Source organism: Trachemys scripta, chromosome 9 (assembly GCF_013100865.1).
Source record: "Trachemys scripta elegans isolate TJP31775 chromosome 9, CAS_Tse_1.0, whole genome shotgun sequence".
In the NCBI taxonomy this organism is placed as follows: domain Eukaryota; kingdom Metazoa; phylum Chordata; order Testudines; family Emydidae; genus Trachemys; species Trachemys scripta.
Window position 1 is genome coordinate 102,141,592 of NC_048306.1, and position 15,811 is coordinate 102,157,402.

Below are 15,811 nucleotides of genomic sequence, written 5' to 3' on the forward strand. Positions count from 1 at the left end.
AGACAGGCAGCAGCCCCATGGCTCCTGATTGGCACTCAACCCTATATAAACCCACAGGGCATTCTGGGAAGTGTTCAGGCAACAGTGTGGATCTTCTATGCCACCATGACCATGTCTGCCCTGGAATGCCTGGCTTTGACCTTGCTTTGATGTGAATCTCGCCTCCTGACCTGGACCCTGACTTGGACTCTGGTCCTTGGTATTGGCCCCAGCCTGGAACTTGGCTATGAACTTCTCCACTACTCAACCTCAGGTTTGATCCTGCTCTGACCCTTTCAAGTCTGAGTTCTTCCACTTACATGCTGTGTAATTTTTTTGGGTGAATCACTTAATATTTCTATGCCTCAGTGGGAGCTTTCTTTGATGGCAAGCAGCTGGCTTTGTGAATGGGCTGGGTTGGGCCCGGGGCACGACAGAGATGTGAGAGGCTTCTGTTACTGCTATAATTGACACTGGGGAAGGCCCAGGACCAAGAGAGGCACCAAGGTGAATTAAAGCTACTTTTGCCTCTTGTCCCTCCCTCAGTTGTGCAGAGTGTGAGTGGGAAGTAGCTAAGGGTCACGCCTGCAATCTACAATTGGCTCTGATCATTCCATCCAGAGATTCTAAAGGCAAATATCACTTTAGGATAGACTACCTATTTAACCTGGAAAAAAGCCGTGTTTCATATTGTAGCTGCATTGTATAGTGCCTAATTATTTATTATCCTGTGAATCAACACCTAAACTAAAACGGCTGGATAAGAGGAGAAGTTCAGAAACTTGAGAAACCAGAACAGGAATCAGTTTAAGATGCTTTTCTTTTGTTTGGGTTGATAGAACTGTGTGACACTCGTTTCAGAGATGTATGTAATTAGGCTTGTGATGGCTAAGCTGCACCCTCCCATCATTCCCCCAAATCTCCCAGAGTGGCTCAGCAAAGCCATTTTCACCTGGTTTCTCTCCAGTGCCATTCAAAAGCACAAAGCAATACATTGGTCCCATTGATTTAGTTGGTGTTGGTCCTGCTTTGAGCAGGGGGTTGGACTAGATGACCTCTTGAGGTCTCTACCAACCATGATATTCTATGATCCCAGGTTTGCTCAGAATCTTCACAAAACTTGGATAACATTTCAGTGACTCTGAGCTGAGTTTCAAGTTGTTATTTGAATAATTTAATTTATTTACATTATTTACATTCACGTAGCTCTTCTCCCACGACTCAGATTGAAAGCTTCTGTGAGACAGGTCAACCTTACAGCACTGAATGTACATATATGGAAACTGTACTTGTGCTCTGACCTCTTTTGTTATTCAAAGATATGCATGCCACTGCCTATGCAATTACCATGACTACTTATCTAAATCAGGTATTTGGACATGCGAACATCCAGTTATGGGCCCAATCCTCCACTATGTAAGTCAATGAAACTCAGCTAGTGTAAATCATCGTAGCATCTGACTGTACGTCAAATCAGCTATTGGACCATGCGAGTACGGCCATGGTAGCTGTATCAATGAGATTTTACAGGTGCACAGTAACTCTCAAGGGCAATTCCCTTTTGGACCTAGCAAAAATAAAGATATATTTATACACATTTATACACATATATACATTTCCATACCAGTTTCTGGTCTGCAAAAGCTGGTCACCATTTCCGGTGCTCCCTTCATATACAGATCATACTGGTCCTTCCCAATCTGCTGGGTAATGACAGACATCCTCTGCAGCCCGGAGGAAAATGGGAACTGATGTAGGATTGCTATCCCGTCCACTGGAGCCTGAGAAAAAGTCAGTAAGGTAGGACGTTAATTAGATACTCAATTCATTTTGCAAACAGAAAATCTATCCTTTGGCTAGCTTGGGCCTTGTTTCCTACTGTGAGTTCTCTCTGGAGTTGAGTTAATTCGCCTGAGGGCATTTCACTTCCTACCTTTTGGGATCATGGGATCACAGGGACCAGACACAAATTGCACAACTGGATCATCTCATCTATTTCCATACACCTTCCCCTAGAAAATTCAGGACTGTTCCCTATAGCACATTCTTCAGTGCTCAGTCCTGACTAGCTTTTAAATTGTCTCTGAAGATGGGGCTTCCTACCACTGCTTCCTGTGGCAAACTATTCCACAGCTTACAGACCTCAGTGGGTTTTCCCCCACAATATTCAGCCTATGCTTTCCATCCTGTTTTGTGCTTTGTTCTAATCTGTCTTTCATTAGCCATTTTGCATTTATTTATGTGAAATCCTTTGAGGGCTAAGGGAGAAACGCTTGGAGTGAAGTAATACTTGTAGTATTCTTTTTTAATTTTTTTTCAGTATGTTACAATGCACATGTCTCTTCCTATAGATTAGTTCAGTCTGGTAACCAGGGTATTTGATCCAGTTCAGGTAATTTATTAAGATCCAGTTTTGTCAACTGTTCCCTGCACAGGTTTCACTTTGAATAGCCTAGAAAAGCATCAGAGGGTCCTGTGGCACCTTTGAGACTAACAGAAGTACTGGGAGCATAAGCTTTCGTGGGTAAGAACCTCACTTCTTCAGATGCAAGTAATGGAAATCTCTAGAGGCAGGTATATATCAGTGTGGAGATTCACAGTCTTTCAGGATTAAACAAAGACTGTGAATGGCTATCCAACTACAGAAACAGTTTCTCCTCCCTTGGTGTTCACACCTCAACTGCTAGCAGAGCACCTCACCCTCCCTGATTGAACTAACCTCGTTATCTCCACACTGATATATACCTGCCTCTAGAGATTTCCATTACTTGCATCTGAAGAAGTGAGGTTCTTACCCACGAAAGCTTATGCTCCCAGTACTTCTGTTAGTCTCAAAGGTGCCACAGGACCCTCTGTTGCTTTTTACAGATTCAGACTAACACGGCTACCCCTCTGATACTAGAAAAGCATGTTTGCTTTGTCGGTAATGTTAGAGTCCTCCTCTAGGAGGCATCTGTCTTTACTTCTTAGAATGTCTATTTTTCATCTCTAAGAGTCTTTCCAAGTGTGTGAAAGAAACATGCAGGACAACTTTGCTGCTACCAGTATAGCAAATAGACAACAGTGGTGTGAGATGAGAAAAACTATCTTCTGCTCTCTCTCTCTCCTTCTGATCGTTTATTTTATTCCCTCTTACATTTTTAATTTTTGCGAACGTTGTTTTTCATCTGTCCCTTCCTTTAGATCTGTTTCCCTCCCCTCCCCCCAGTATATTTCTCTCTCAGGGAAATGCCGCTTTGCTGCATTCACAGGAACTGGTTAAAACGGATTCTCCCCTGCCTGTACATCCCCAAACGGCCAGTTTAGTGTGCCTGCCTGACTTCCTCCAATTTAACACAGGGACAAGTTTTCAAAGGGACACTGATGGGGTGGACTAGGCCCAAAGGACCCTTGCTGGAGGCCTCGGAATCCTGCCATACCCATCCCAGGAAAGGAGCAGTGGAGAGGTCCTCCAAGTGGCCTAGAATGGCTACAGGGGAAGCAGCCAATCAGAGAGGCTGCAGGGAGCAGCCAATGAGGGCCCAGCAGGCTCATATAAAAGGAGCTTCAGGGAGTGAGTGCACTCTGCTTGCAGGGACTGGGTAAGCAGGAGGTGCCCCTAGCTGGTTGCAAGGGCTAAGGCAGGTAGCTGCTGGTAGGGACTGGGGGAAGTGAGGGAATAGCTTCTGGCTGGCTGCCAGGACTCACTTAAGAAAGACCCAGGGCAGGGACTGTGTATGGAACTGTTACCCCTCCAGAAGGGGGCTGACTAGACTGACCCAGCTGGAGAGCTGGGGTCAGAGGACTAAAGGCCAGGCGAAGAGTTCCAGGGAGGAAGCCCTGGGCATGCTGCTCCACCCCAGAGCAGGAACTTCACATGTAAGATGGCCAACTAGGGTATTGAGATAGGCCCTGTTGGTCAGACTGAGGACCGGCGCCTGGGGAGGGCTACAGAGATGTTGGTGCCCAGGGAGGGCTACAGGGCATTACTGAGGACTTTGAGATAGGCCCAGCTGGACAGTGTACCCTGGAAGGGGGGACAGTGTAGATGGCTCAGTCAGAGGACTGAGTCACTGAAGACCCGCCAAGAGATCCATCAGTCAGAGGGGGGCGCTCACGAGAGGTGGGTGCTGCCCCGCTGAAAAGAACTGAGAGATTGCAGGCACTGTCAGTCAGAGAAGGGGGCACTCGTGAGAGGCAGGTGCTGACCCCGTTCCGGGGACGCCTTTCATAAGATGCAAAAATAGCATAAAAGAACGGTTGAGGCAATTTACAGCCGCCAGCCAATTCTCAACATTGGAGAGGTTAATGAATGTTACTTCTACTAGGAGGTACATACACACCATATTCTTTCTGGTAAAAACGCAGAACTCACATTTCTAGCGTTCGGTCCTGGTTTAACGATTACACTTGTATCTGGTACTCCAGCCTTACTATGAGCTGTACTGGAATCTTCCATTTCCTTTGGGGGGTGGGAAATTACACCAATAATAAAATTAGGACATTAACCAGAAAGCATTTAAATATTCAACCTACACCTGTGGCCACAGGTATACTTAAGGATGTGCAAAAGTTCCCGTCTTTGGGGGGTTAAACTTTGTGCTCAAGTTTTCACCATTTCATTTTGGTTTCTTTGCACTTCTGAAATTTGACTTTGCAACATTTCACAAGCGAGGTTTTTTGTTTTTGTTTTGTTTTTTGTTTTTTTGCTGTGAGAATGCAAAAAACCAAAAGCCAACCAACCAGAAAACATACCTTTCACTCAAAATGTCATGCTCACAAAACTTCCAGCAGAAGCTGGATATCTCAGCTCCCCTGGGCTGACCCCATGGGTGCTCATACATGACATCCATGCTTTCATATGTCTGTCACCAGTGTAAATACAAAGGGTGATGGAATACAGGTAAATTTAATATCCATGAGTTTTACAAGATGTTGAAGCTAGACTCATGTAGACAATGAAACGATTGGTTATGTCATAATCCCTTGTTTAAAACAGGTTAGGTACGTCTCTGGAAAGAGTAATACTGGGCCCTTCCTGCTTCAGTCAGCGCATTTGGCTAGATATGCTGGGAGACGCCTGCCAGCCACAATCTGGGGTGTCTACGATTACATGAGATCACATTTTTTATCGGCTCATGCTGTGAACACCTGCTCTCTGTTGGTAAGTCCCCCAAGTGTAATGCCCACTTCTCCTGAGCGCTAAACAACAATGTAACACGCTTGTATAAAAAGCACAGGTGCATCTGGAAGGCAGTGTTTAGAAAAGGGCCTTTAATGTGTCCTCACCCATGTTAGGTCAACATTCTCCTCTCCATTATGCACAGTATCTCCATCATATACTGCACTGCACAGGCACACGTCAGCCATGCTGCTATTGCCTGGGGGAGGAGGGGGCAGAAAGGACCACGAAGCAAGAGTGATGGGGCTCTGTGGGACTGAGGATTGTTACCGTTCTGAGGTAAGTACTTCTGACCCTTTCACGGCCTATTTGAGGGCACCCTAATTGAGTTTCAGGCCTGTACCCACCATCTCTCTCCGTGCAGGAACCTGCATCCCGCTCCCTCCAGACCAGGGATTTAGGCTGCCATTTTCTCCTACAACTCACTGGTCACCTGAACAAGTCTGAGTTTTGTTTAGCATCTGCCAACCTTCTCTCTCTCGGCCATTATGACAGGGCTAACCAATGACCAGCCAGCCATCATACAGCGGAGTATCTATTTAGAACCAAAGCATTAGAGAGAAAACATAACTTGAAAACTACACCCAGGTGATGTGAATGCCTGTCTGAGCAGGAGTCACCCATCTTCCACATGAGACCCTGGTAGGTTTGAATGTCCCTCAAACCCTTTCTGTAGAGTCTGTGCCTCTTATCAGTTCTTGGAGGAGTGAGAGTGACCCTTCTCCCATAGCAGGCTGCCCACTTTATACAATTCTCAGTTCTTTGTCTGCTGGTCGCAACCACTGTATGCAATTTCCCCAGGGGGTGGTACTCCTAAAAACTTGTTTACCTGCCTAGGGATTTGCATTAATTACCCTCTAGTGATTTTTAGTTCCTGATATGTGAAGCATGAATAGACTAACCATCCCCAAAGACATTGCATTGCTTGTTCTGTTCCAAAAAAGAAATTAACACTTTCGCACCTGGCAGGTAACAAGATGAGATGGGAAACTGAGTCACAGTCTTTCATAAAAATAAATCAGACGTTTCCCAGGTCTCCATCTCTCCTTATTTTAAAAGTGGACGCAGCAAGGATACTAGACCAGTATCCTAGGGAAGGCCCTAAGCTTGTGACCTGGATGACACATCTGCAAGTTGTCTCTTATTTCAAATGGCCTCTATTCATATCAAACATTTTCCAAACAAGCTGGCATACTCTATTCATTAAACAGTACCAGCTGTTTGACAACCATTCCATATTTTTTCTTAGTACCTACTGGAGGGAGATGCAGTGGGAGAGCGCTCACATATCTGCCGCCCATGGCTAAGGGGGGGTATCATAGGCTGGGGGAGGCTGTGCCTCCCCAAACAGCCTGGTGTGGTCCCACCCACACTCTGCCCCCAGACCACCCCTGCAGTTCCCAACAGTCTGCCCTGGCCCATGCTGGCTGGGGCTGGGGCTGGCCAGCCTGCCACAGGGACTCGGGATGTGCTGCCCGGCCAACTGGTGCTCCAGGGCTTCAGGCGCTGGGGGCTCTGTGGCCGCGCCACCCAGCCATGGTGGGGGTGCTCTGGGCTTCTGAGGGGGAGCAAAAAGGGAGAGGGAGGAGGGATGGGCCTTGGGCAGAAGGGGAGGGTCCAGGGGCTAGCCTCCCCCAACAGCCAGGTCACCGTCCGTCCATGCCTTAGCCCTTAATCTCAGCCTGGTGCCCTTTCCCACAGCTGCCACTCTCCCAAGCATCTCCTCTTTAAGTCCCAGGGGAGAGTGGCTGTCTACATAGCTGGAGTCTCTAGCCAGGCCTCCAGAAGGACAGGGCAGCGTATCTCTTTGCTGATGGGATAAAATTCTCCCCCCCATCCCCCCCCCCGACTGCATCCATGCAGAACCAGCTGGTTGCTTCCCCTCTTGTCCTACAGCAGGCTCTCACTGCAGGAAGTGAAGCCACTTGTAGGAGCCATGGCCTCACTACTAGTGAGGAGAGGGCTGGCAGTTCACTACCTCCCTGGAATCTGGTTTCAAATCACATACAGAGAGATGAAAGAAGTCTTTCTTTCAAACCCACTGACTGATCAGGAGTGTGTCAGGTAGGTACCCTTAGGGAAGGTAATTGCTAGAACTCCAGAGGCAGATGCAGTGCTGTGGCAATGCCTCCGAATTTAGTAAAAATAGCCGGAGTTCACTAGTCTTTGGCAGAACTGCAGGCAGAATGCTATGAAATTATTTATGGCCAGGACCAGGGACTCGTTTAGTGCTCCAGGCACTGGCACTTGTTCACCTTAGCCTCTAAGGATAGAACCAGAAGCAATGGGTTTAAACTGCAGCAAGGGAGGTCTAGGTTGGACATTAGGAAAAAGTTCCTAACTGTCAGGGTGGTTAAACACTGGAATAAATTGTCTAGGGAGGTTGTGGAATCTCCATCTCTGGAGATATTTAAGAGTAGGTTAGATAAATGTCTATTAGGGATGGTCTAGACAGTATTTGGTCCTGCCATGCGGGCAGGGGACTGGACTCGATGACCTCTCGAGGTCCCTTCCAGTCCTAGAATCTCTGAATCTATGAATTTCACTAGCTATTACATATTGCTGCCACTGGGCTATGCAGTTGCTTGCCTGATGATTAGGGGAATGCCATCAAGGATTTGCATACTGTGTACATGCAGTTAGAATAATAGTCACGTTACCCAGCAAGTGCCCTCAAACATTTTCCTGTCCAGTGGGTCTCCCTGTATCTTCTCATCCAGAACTATGAGTGAATGACAGCTCGCCATGGCTCCACACAGCAGTCCCCAAGGCAAAGGAGTACCAGAGGCAAAGCTGTGGACGTTCTGGAAACTGATTTAAAACAGAGGGTTAGTGTCCAATTTTTTTACAAATAGAAATGTTTAGATTCACTGGGACAGATCCCCGACTGGTGTAAACAGGTTCCTCTCGGCTGACTTCAGTGGAGCTAGCCTGTGAGAAGCCGCTGAGGATTCAGGCCCCAGGCCATTTCATAGACAGGCCTAATCTGCTCAATGAGCCAAAGGTAGCGTAAACATAATTAGTATGGCACTTTACATTTCAGCTTCATACTGTGTGATTACTGGAAAGAGAATCGCTGAGGGAGTCGGCTATGAATACTACAGTTAACACAGGCGCTTTAGAGCCCTGCTTGACAGCTCCTGTAATTGTTTATTAAAAGAGAGATCTTGGAAACTTAAGACACAAACAGAAAAGAGTGATGACACTTCCTGTAGTCCCCTACATCTCACTGAGCGAGACAAGGTAGGTGAGGTTCTATCTTTTACTGGACCAATGAAAGATAGATATTACCTCCCCTACCTTGTCTCGCTCATATCCTGGGAACAACACTGCAAACATCCCACTGAACAGTTTCCTGTTGGGAGCCCAGCAGAGTGTTGGTGAAGTGTCGAAGTGACACGCTTGACTTCACTGGGCCTGATTCTCCACTGCCCCGCACTACGAGTTATTCTTTACCTCTGTGTCAACAGCCGTGTAAGGCCCCTGTGGGTGTCAGTGGAGAATTCTGACTTGTTAACATTTTACATCCACCTAGCACAAGCGTAAATGATGACACAAGGTGCAATGCAGAGAATTACGTCCAACCCCTTCATTTATACTAGTGGTCTTAACGTCTGAGGACCTGAGACACCTCTCACTTGCACCTGCATTACTCCACTGGGGTAAGTCAGAAGAGACTCAGGCCCTGAACAATGCAGTGTAATGCAGCATTCCCGGAATATGCTCTCTCCTCTGCCTGAGCAGAAACGGAGCATAAACCAATTTGGGCTGAGTGAAGTCTTTGCAATTGCATCCTGGATTATTTCTCCCCCACTATAATCTTGATTCTTCTCTCTTTCCTATGGTTCTAGGACACGCAACTATTACCCAGCCTAGCACTGTCTGTTTTCTTAGAATGTATCTGCTACATGGCATGTTGAACTAACAGGAGGCCCATTAAGTTTTAGGTGAGCATGGTAAAGAGAAGCTATAATTTATTTATCCTCCTTTACTACTAAATCAGAAGTGGCAAAAGGCAACCCCTGTGGAGTTCAGCAATGTTGAATGTGGGAATATGAGATCACGAAGCAACATTGCACTGAGGGTCCTGTAGTCAATGTGAGCCACCAGAATCTGTTCCATTTCAGGCAACTTAGATCTAGCCCTTGGGCTCTTATTGCAATTTGGCAAATCAATGAACTAATGCTTATAAAGCATTTTAAAGTAGTTAAATGCTGTATAAGCATTCTTGCTGTTCTTTATCTTCTTTCAAAGTACAAAAGGACTTTTCACATGTGGAGTGACGTTCCTTTACTGAAACTGCACAGGTTTCAGAGTGGTAACAGTGTTAGTCTTAGTGTTAGTGCAAGCCATTTCTTGCATCTGAAGAAGTGAGGTTCTTACCTATGAAAGCTTATGCTCCCAATACTTCCGTTAGTCTTAACGGTGCCACAGGACCCTCTGTTGCTTTTTAGTGTTAGTCTGTATCAGCAAAAACAACAAGGAGTCCTTGTGGCACTCTTTTGTAGTGCTAACAAGGCCAGTGAAATCAAGGTGGACGTTGCACGTTTCCAACAATTGACAAGAAGGTGTGAGTATCAGCTGACCCAGAAGTCACTTACTATAAGACAGGCCTAACAAAGGAAGTAACAGAACACCATTAGCCTTCACCTACAGCCCCCAACTAAAACCTCTCCAGGCATCATCAAGGATTTACAACCTATCCTGAAGGACAATCTCTCTCTCACAGACCTTGGGAGACAGGCCAGTTCTCGCTTACAGACAACCCCCACCCTGAAGCAAATACTTGCCAACAGCTACACACCACACAACAAAAACATTAACCCAGGAACCAATCCCTGCAACAAACCCCGTTGCTAACTCTGTCCACAGAGCTATTCAAGGGACACCATCATAGGACCTAACCACAAACTGGACACCATCAAATTAGGCCTGAATAAAGAGCTAACCATCATAGGACCTAACCACATCAGCCACACCATCAGGGGCTCGTTCACCTGCACATCTACCAATGTGATATATGTCATCATGTGCCAGCAATGCCCCTCTGCCAGGTACATTGGCCAAACCGGACAGTCTCTACGCAAAAGAATAAATGGACACAAATCAGACATCAAGAATTGTAACATTCAAAAACCAGTAGGAGAACATTTCAATCTCCCTGGACACTCAATAACAGACTTAAAAGTGGCCATTCTTCGACAAAAAAACTTCAAAAACAGACTTCAATGAGAAACTGCAGAACTGGAATTAATTTGCAAACTGGACACCATCAAATTAGGCCTGAATAAAGACTGGGAGTGGATGGGTCACTATAAAATGTAATTTTCCCTCTCTTAATATTCACCCCTTCTTATCAACTGTTGAGAATGAATAGGCCACTTCCACCTTGATTGCATTGGGCTCATTAGCACTGACCCCCCACTTGGTAAGGCCACTCCCATCTTTTCATGTGCTGTAATATTTATACTGCTTACTGTATTTTCCACTCCGTGCATCTGATGAAGTGGGCTGTAGCCCACAAAAGCTTACGCCCAAATAAATGTGTTAGTCTCTAAGGTGCCACAAGGACTCCTCATTGTTTTTGCTGAAACTGCATAGTGACACCCAGCCTAGCCCTCAGCAAGTCTCTTTGTAGGATGTTGTTTAAGGAGGAGTGGAGTAATGATGCAGATTTACTAATTAGATCAGTGCAGACAGAATTAGCCCATACTGGTATGTTGGCAAGTCATCAGCATGGGTTCTTGCTGAGCAAAGCCTGAACATGACATTTAGGTAGGGCAGGAAGGTGGCATTGCACCATTCCCTGTGCTCGTAGGCCCAGCCCCACCAATGTTTGAGTCAAGGTGAAACTACAATTTTGCTGAGGAAGGGCCCAGGTTAACCGCCCAACTGCCCCAAAATGTTTGCTATTGCGACCTGGAGCATAGGATTGCAAAGCCACTCAAATTTGGCTCGGCCACTCCTCAGTCATGCCAGACCTACCTGTGATCTACACCTTCCAGACCACTAAATATAGGGGCTCTGCTCCTGGGCCGCCTCTGAAATTTGCCCACTCCCCACCCATGGAAATCTGAAATGATGCCCCTGTTGGCACCTTATAGAATTTCCTAGTTACGTAAATGCCGATTTTATTTGCAGGTAATCTCTTTCATTGTGGGTGAAAGAGACACCCGGTGGCCAGAACCTGAAGAAGAGCTGTGTGTAAGCTCAAAAGCTTGTCTCTCTCACTAACAGAAGTTGCTCCAATAAAAGGTATCCCCTCCCCCACCTCGTCTCTCTCATATCCTGGGACCAGCACGGCTACAGCAACACTGAATACAAATTTATTTGCACGTGTCGCTCATTTTGTTCCCCATGTCACACGAACAGACATGGAACTGCACAGTTAACTCAAGTGAAATAATCATGACATTATTCAGGGCTATTTTCCCTTTTGTGGTTTTTGAGCTTTCTGCCAAACAAAATGTTCTGTCTGGTGAGAATTGTACATGGAACCTCTGTTGGTTAATGGCCAGGAGCCAGATAGAGATTGTATTGCTAAATGCAGGAAAGTCTTACCAAATAATCGTTTATTGGGCGGCACTTGTTAAAAAATCTTATCTAATGTGCATCAGGTAGTAATTATCTCTCTGTCCTGTGGGAAACTCTTAGGGCTTGTCTCCACTGGCACTTTACAGCGCTGCAACTTTCTCGCTCACTCTATCACTCATCATGATACAATTCTCTCCTCTGTGCTGAAGTACCCGATATGTTGGCAACCACTGCTAAAGTCTGGGATGTTGATATAATGCATATGCTGAGCCCCTGTGAAAGATGATGGGCAGCTAATCTCTCCTCAAATGTATTTGAGCCAAATGGAATATGCGCAGTGCAATGTGGGTTTAAAATTAATCTCTATAGCCATGGCATGAACAATAAACAGCTGATTTTTGGCTATAATCAACACTTTTTGCAATTACACCCCACTTGTCACCTCAGGCTCTCAAACAATTTTGGAATGGGAATTGAAATGCAGTTTGTTGCAGGGGGTGGAGTCTGAACGTTTCAGTCTGATGAGTTTGGCTGGTAAGGTATGTCCATTGAGGGTGGTCTGGATGTTAACAGTGGCCAAAGTAGTGATTTCATTTATTTTCAAAGTTGTTTGGGTGACAGATGGTTGGCTAGACAGGACAGGACAACGAGGGAAGTGAAAGACGCAAAGCAACTTGCCCAGCAGGTCAGGGAATGAGCTGTGAGGAGACCCCAGTTCTCTTGACTCCCATGCCAGTGTCCTAGTCACTAGACCACATTGACCCTCTCTTTACTGTAGCTGGGCATATGAGGAAGCTCCCTCATGGGTAAGGTTCGGATGACCTCTTAGCTGTTTAGACAATATATATGAGATCTGCCCATCACTAAACACAATCCCAAACTACAAAATCCATTTGTGGACAAAGCTCCTTACCGGCTTCCTTCTGAAGGGATCAGCCCCCAGAGGTCCAGTCCATCTTCTGTTAGGGTGCCAGTCTAGGGTCAAACAAACATCTGATTATTTTATTAGAGGTTCAGGCCCTGATTCTCTGACTAACGCTAGTGTAAATCAAACTGCACTGAAGTCAGTCATGCCAGTGTAAAACTGGTGTAGCTGAGAGGAGAACCAGGAATACAGACAATACATTTACAACAAACTACAGCGGGCCGGATACTCAGTTGTGAAGATCATCCTAGCTCTACTGAAATGAATGAAGCTGAACTGGTTCACCCCAGCCCAGGAGCTGGCCCTGTATCGTTGAAAACATGAAAATTAAATTGTATGTTCTGGGCAGAGAGAGTCGAGGCATCTCAGAAATCTAGAAAGGGGTGTTTTATCCCCAACGTTCACGCTTGTGATCTAAGGAAATTATGGACCAAATTCCCAGCTTGCCTAAGCTAGCACAGTTACACACAGTGCAATGGGACTGTGCTGGTTCGTACTTGCTGTAAATCTGGCCCATTGTTTTCAGGAGAGTTTCAGTGTCTGGAGGTATATTATTCACCACGCGTTAAAAGACAACAGAATTAATGTAAAAACCACAGAAAGATCCAGAGATGAGTCTGGAGGCAGTGTCCGGGGAAACATGGTCTGGTCTCAGTCTGGAGGCAGTGTCCGCCTGGGGGTGGGGACCACGTTTTGATCCAATTACAGCCCTACACAGAGCCCCAGCATTGGTTGTTCCTGCCTGAGGTGGAGTGATGTGTGCGAACTCCGTGAGGTTGGGGGACTCCAAACTGGTCACAGCAGTTGAACCCAGCCTCTTCCTGCAAACATGCACAGGAAGAGATTCTCAGAGACCACAGGGACACTTGAGAAACTGGGCTTTTGGGAGCTAATCTGTATTGGGGCTGGGGACAGGTGTGGCATAGCAGCCACTCCGTGACCTTTGTTGTATGTGGTGCTTCCTAGGCAAGCACAGATTCCAGAGTAACCTCTGCACCACACCCCAGAGCTGGCACAAAGCATGCTTCGCTGGCAAGCAGGCTATGTGGTGTCACTCATGCCTGTATGGTTACTACTCCGCCCCCTTCAGCTCCCTGAAGAGGGTTCTGCCTGGAAGGCTTTGTGCAGGTCCTGGGTCCAACATACCCAGAGGAGGCAGCCTGAATTTGACTTGGCTGTGAGTGAGCAAGAACAAAAGTGCCAAGAACGTTTATGGCATTAATGGAACAAAATCCCAAACTCGCAAAAAGCATTAAAATCTATTGCAGCAATCTTGCTTTAATAGCTGTAATCCATTTCTTACTTTGTCAAAGCAAACCAGGTTTATTTGCCCGCATATATTGATCCTTTGGGGGCTAATGCAGAAAATTTTCTTATTCTTCAGCCTCTTTTGGGCATAAACAATCCCTGTTGTCAAAGCAGCTGGTATCGCAGGAGGGACAGAAACAGTGAAGAGGAGGAGCGCCATTGCCACTGTTTCAGCTACTGGTTTCTGGAAAAGAAACAAACACAACAAACCTGTTGATGATATTCAACCTGTTTTTACTCTTTGAAGGTTCGAAAGCTTGGACTATCTGAGCAGAAACTGTATGTGCAGCGTGATGTTCCAATCAGCTGCCTTACTCAGGGTTCGGAAGGAAGGAATTTCAGTGGGGAAGGAATTCCATTATCACGTTACTAATACTTACCTTGTGCTGTACATACACACACACTGTATAGATCAGTCCAAGCACGCCAATCGATGTAAGGATTATGATGAATTTGAAGGCATCTCTGTAGAGTTTGAAATTCATGGGCTTGGGGTAGAGGATGGACCTCACCAGATCGCCTTTGGCTGTGTTGAACCCTATATTAAGACAATCACCACAAATTGTGTATGTTATCTAATGACACGATAGGTTGAACACAATTGAATTAGGAGATGGATGGTATTGTAAAGACTTTCTGAAGGCACTACAAAATATCTGGCCAGCTCATGTAGGGTGAAATTCACCAACAGGCAAAGACTCTCCATAACACAATCCCTCATTTCACACCTTCACCTGGGTGGTGGTAGCCCCTGGGAGGCGGATTTCACCCCTGCTCTGAATGCACAGGCATGGATGGGAGAGATTTAGGGAAGGATCGTTGTATCTATACTTATAGGAACCCCTATCTTGGGAGCACAGAGGGGAAGCAGGAGACACTGTTCTATAGCAGGGCTGGAATAGCAGCCACACAGGACCTTGCCTGTGGGTTTGGGCTGAAGTCTGTAGGCTCTGTCTATACTGCTTATGGGAGCAAGCTCCCAGCCTGGGCCCACAGACTTGCCTCGCTTTCACATTGTGGCTCGGGCTGGAGCTCAGGCTCCGATGTCTAGAGGGCGGGGGCGGGGGCGGTTGAGAGTGCAAGCTCCAGCCTGAGCTGCAATGTAAATCACCGTCTAGTGTGAACCCTGCTCGCACAAGTCTGTGGGCCTGGGATGGGAAGCTCTCTCCCAGACGCAGCGGAGACACACCCCTGCAGTTGGACTGAACATTCTTTATCTACCAAACTAGATCAGCTCGCGCGCATTAAACGGGAACAGTGAGATTTCTTTCTAAAAAGCTGCTAGTAGTGGTGAAAGGTGCCGAGTTGTCAGCCATGCAGACCGAGGTCCTCTAGTCAGTGAGAAAGGAAGAGGTACAGCACCAAACAGTGGCAGTTCACGCTTCCTGTGCTGTCCTGGTAGCGTACCTGGGTCTGGTCTGCACACAGTTATTGTGCTGCCATAACCGTTTTGGATTACTGCAATAGTTATACCCATACAAACCCTAGTGCGAATGCATTAACGTTGGTATAAAGGTATTGCATCTTATCTCCCTTCCCATATGGGAATAGCTAAATTGCTATAAAGCACCTTTGTACTGATAGAACTGTGGGTTGTACCACTTTATACTGGCCTGGTTAAAGCTTTGTGTGTAGACAAGCCCCTGGAGGGTTTTGTGAGGTAGACAAACCCAGGCCTATCTACTGAGACTGCTGTCAAGGGAGACCAGTAACACCAGTTGTTTGGAATGTGGGCCCCTGTCCACTAGGAACTAGACTGAGACCCACCCAAAACACAACCATCAGATGGGAATAAATAACTTTCAGTCTCTGACATGGGCTGGATTTGAACCAGGGATGTAGGGAGAACAGCTTTACTATGTGTCCCCTGGGCCATCTGGTCCCCACCACCCAACCAGTAAAAT

At 46.5% G+C, this 15,811-nt stretch overlaps 1 protein-coding gene across 1 annotated transcript in view; it reads right to left on the minus strand.

Moving 5' to 3' along the window:
- Nucleotides 1-15,811, minus strand: part of LOC117883231 (probable cation-transporting ATPase 13A5) — a 58,464-nt gene that overhangs the window by 24,003 nt on the left and 18,650 nt on the right. The window contains exons 11-16 of the mRNA XM_034782330.1: nucleotides 14,288-14,445; nucleotides 13,903-14,091; nucleotides 12,588-12,649; nucleotides 7,801-7,951; nucleotides 4,334-4,420; nucleotides 1,604-1,760 (exon numbers count right to left, since the gene is read on the minus strand). Coding sequence (XP_034638221.1) covers nucleotides 1,604-1,760; nucleotides 4,334-4,420; nucleotides 7,801-7,951; nucleotides 12,588-12,649; nucleotides 13,903-14,091; nucleotides 14,288-14,445 — 804 coding nt within the window. The remainder of the gene's footprint in view (nucleotides 1-1,603; nucleotides 1,761-4,333; nucleotides 4,421-7,800; nucleotides 7,952-12,587; nucleotides 12,650-13,902; nucleotides 14,092-14,287; nucleotides 14,446-15,811) is intronic.